The 4131-nt window shown below is 40.9% G+C and overlaps 1 protein-coding gene across 1 annotated transcript; it reads left to right on the top strand.

Annotated features, from left to right (window-relative positions):
- The first annotated feature begins 3245 nt into the window (after positions 1 to 3245).
- On the top strand, positions 3246 to 3773 carry LOC115964524. The gene has a single exon (XM_031083820.1). It carries the CDS (start codon positions 3246 to 3248, stop codon positions 3771 to 3773), a length of 528 nt encoding a protein of 175 aa, XP_030939680.1.
- The last annotated feature ends 358 nt before the right edge of the window (positions 3774 to 4131 follow it).

Here is a 4131-nt window from a genome sequence, read left to right as displayed (position 1 = left end):
GTTTTTGATCGTGGATCCGATGGTCGAGATCCTCCTTCAATTTCCTCATCTCCGCCTCGCTTTGCTCGCGGTCCTCGAGTTCTTACACGAACCTGTTCATGTCTTCGAGCATGAGCGTTGTGGCGATGTCCAAAACGTCGTCGTTAGGGGATTGTGGTATGAATATGACATCGTCGGTTTGTGGATGCGGATGTGGATGTGGAGGAGTGCGTGGAGAGCTTGCAGTTGCGGCAGCTAAGGCTTTTTGTTCCCTCTCTCCCCTTCTCTGTCTCATGGCTGGGTGTTTTTTTTTTAAGCCGTGGCTAGGTGTTTACAATTGGTAGAAAATAGTTTTTTAATTTGGTAAATAATGCTTTTCACGTGTAATTTTAGTTTGTAATTTTTTAATTAAAAATATGCCACATCATTAAAATAAAATGCCAAGTCATTGTTCCATTAGCCACATAAGTAACACCGTTAATGACAGTTAGTAAAAGGACTTATATTGCTCATTTTAAAAATTTGAGGGACCAATTGCGCACATAAGATAAACTTGAGGGACCATTATTGTAGTTTCGCCAAAAAAAATTAAACGAAAGGTATGTTATTTTAGAATTTATATGAGAATATTTTGGTAAGTTAAAAATTGAAAACGAAACAGAGGAATCCTCTTATTAGTAATATAGATAAGTTAGAAGAAAGAGGCCCTCCAAAGCCTGGTCTAAGAAATTCACCACTAACTCTGAGATTTGAGTGAAAAATGAACTCACCACTTAGTTATAGGTCCAAAGACCATTTTTTAATCCAGACTTTAGGCCTAAAGTTACGACACACAAACGTAGGAAGATAATAAGCGGTCAAACCGATTTGATTGAATGGATTAACCTCCACTCATTTTTACCCTTACGACTTAAGTCCTTGATTATCAATATCGACATCATAGGGAGTAAGTATCAACCAAGCAATGCATACGATTGCCAAAGTATTTTCAAAAAAGAAAAATAATATTGCGGACGTAAGGCTACATATGTAGGGTCAACCATTGCATACACAATTGCGACCAGACAACAATACATGGTTTTTTTTTTTTAAAATGAGAAGTCACAAAAATTTGTGCAAAATCCTAATCCCACACTACTGTCGCAGAATTATACATTATATATTTGTAATACTAATTTGTTGCAACAGTGTTTCGCTATACTGCACACTAGTGTTTCGTTAATCCTAATTAATTTATGGTCAATTCCATTTAAGGATTTGTAATCAGTTTTAGCTTTTGCTAATTTACCAACAAAATGGTGGGTTTAGACCTGTAGGTGTGATAGGCCTAATAATATATATCTATATATATGTTGGGCCGGGGGACCAATCTAAGGACATCTAGTAGTCCGAGGACGGATGAACACTGTTATGGGAGTCCACGTTAGTGAATGAAGAAATGGGGTTTGGTTATAAGAGTTCAAGAAGGTGGTCTGAGGAGGAATGCCTCCTTATCTAAGCAAAGCAGAGGTCCGAAGGTGTAGTCTCATCCAGGGCAACGTTCCGAGAGATTCTATTGATAAGGATACACATTATGAAAGCACAGGACAAAGGGGAATTATGAAATATCTAAAAGAAAGCTGCTACCATCGCATTGAATACTCTACAGCTAACTCTCTGACCTCATTAATGTGGAAGTGATACCTGAACAGTAATTTTCGGCCTTACAGCTACTTTCAGATACTTTAGGAAGATGTTGATGGGACAGGGATCAACGTCAGAAACTTGGTCTATACGTGAAGGGTGGAGATAAGAGAAGGAAGACAGTATAAAAGAGAAACAATACCTTGAGGAGAGGGGACCAAAAGGTAAAGAGAAAAATATTGTAGTAATAAGAACTGGACTTGTGAAAGCTGCTACCATCGCATTGAATACTCTACAGCTAACTCTCTGGCCTCATTAATATGAAAGTGATATCTGAACAGTAATTTTCAACCTTACAGCTACTTTCAGAGACTTCAGGAAGGTGCTAATGGAACAGGGATCAACGTTAGAAACTTGGTCTATATGTGAAGGGTGGAGATAAAAGAAGGAAGATAGTATAAAAGAGAAACAATACCTTGAGGAGAAGGGACCAAAAGGTAAAGAGAAAAATATTGTTGTAACAAGAACTGGACTTGTAATCAAATTCAAAAGAATTATATATAAGAACTAACCTCCTCGAATTAAGCCGATAACGATTTTCTTTAGATAAAACCAGTTTATCTCTATTTTCTTGTCATCTAGATCCACTATAATTTTTATTCAACTCATCAGAGCCTAGTTTTCTGACCCACTTTCTACAAATTCATTGCATTGGACTCTTTGGGCCTAGGTCCTATTACCTTTTGGGCATAGGAACCAAACTGCACCCTTACAATTGGTGTCGTTTATGGGGATTTCTTGTGTTGTGGTGAGTTTAACATTCAGTTATGGTAGGTTTAGGTCGTAATCGAGGGGAGTTTGTTGGTTCCCACCGTCAAGACCAGTTTCTCAATCTCAAGCGAAGAAGGGACCGAAAGGTTAGTGTGCATACCGCGCATAGTTGTAGGAGCCAATCTCGATGTGGGAGTCACGTTTCTCATGAAGAGAACACTAAGAGCATGCAACTGGAGATTGACCATTTACAAAAGAGGTTACGCCGTGAGTGACATAGGGGAACCCCTTCAAGTTATGGCCCCTCTTTTGATGATGATAGTGATAATAGCTATCGCTCCAGGTCCAGGAGTCTTCCCAATGAGTCCTTTTCGTGTGATTAGGATCACCATTATAGGCGGAGAAAGGAGAGTCCGTCTCACCAGGGCTTGGGCAATGACGCTATGGGCAGGACTCTGAATTAGATTTCCAAGTCACCTTTTACCCGTAAGATTGAAGGTAGAAAACTTTCTTAACAGTTTACTTAGCCAATGTTCACCATGTATAATGGCAGAACAGACTCAGTGGAGCACGTTAGCCATTTCAACTAGAGGATGGTCGTTCACTCTAAAAATGAAGCCTTGATGTGCAAAGTGTTCCCATCCAGTCTGAGGCCTGTGGCAATGAGATGGTTCGATGGTCTGAGAGAAAGTTATGTTAGCTCATTTAAGGAGCTTACAAGGGCATTTGGGTCCCGGTTTGTGACTTGTAGTAGGGTTCCTCGGCCCTTAGATTCCCTGTTGTCTATGGCCATGCAAGAAAGGGAAACCCTAAAAACGTACTCAAACAGATACTAGGAGATGTTCAATAAGATAGATGGAGACTTTAATGACATGGCTATAAGGACTTTCAAGGTCGGCCTACCTGCCAAACATGATCTAAGAAAATCATTGACCAAGAAGCCTGTAAGGAGTGTGCATCGGCTCATGGACCGTATTGACGAATATAAGCGGGTCGAGGAAGACCAGCAACAAGGTAAAGGGAAGGCTAAGGTTATCCCTCAGGATAGGAGGGATTTCAAGTCAAACAGATACAACAACAACCGGCCTCGAAGAGACTTTGTTGGGCAATCTGGGTCTACTACTACTCAGGTGGTTGGCATAGTGTTCCAGGAACCAGCGCATCAAATCTTGGAGAAGATTAAGAACGGGCTATACTTTAAATGGCCAAATAAGATGGGAAGAGACCCTATGAAGTGCAGCCAAAGCCTTCATTTCCAATACCACCAAAAGCGAGGACACATCACAGAAGATTGTAGAACTTTGCAGAGTCATCTAGAGCAGCTGGTCAGAGAAGGAAAGCTAAAGCAATTTTTGTATCAGCCTGGTGGACAAGGAGGCCAAGCAGGATTGGGATCTTAGAGAGATACTTCTTCGAGAGCCCTTTTGGGCACAGTTAATGTTATTTTGGCTGCTTCAGGGAGGACCGAATCTCGTCCTTCCCAAGTATTATCCATAGCTCAGCCACACGTAGAGGACTTCACCCTTGAGCCGAAAAGGGCTAGGGTTGAGGTCCGACTAGCGTTGAGTTTCTTGGATGAGGACAAGGTTGGAACCATATAACCACATGATGATGCCCTTATGGTCACTCTCAAAATAGGGGTGTACGATGTGAAAAAGGTGTTGGTGGATCAGGACAGTGGGGTAGAGATAATGTACTTTGATTTGTATAGAGGGCTAAACTTGAAACCTGAGGATTCGACAGGTTATGACTCACCTT

The sequence above is a fragment of the Quercus lobata genome, chromosome 10 (genome assembly GCF_001633185.2).
Source record: "Quercus lobata isolate SW786 chromosome 10, ValleyOak3.0 Primary Assembly, whole genome shotgun sequence".
Classification (NCBI taxonomy): domain Eukaryota; kingdom Viridiplantae; phylum Streptophyta; class Magnoliopsida; order Fagales; family Fagaceae; genus Quercus; species Quercus lobata.
This window is presented reverse-complemented; position numbering and strand designations above follow the sequence as displayed.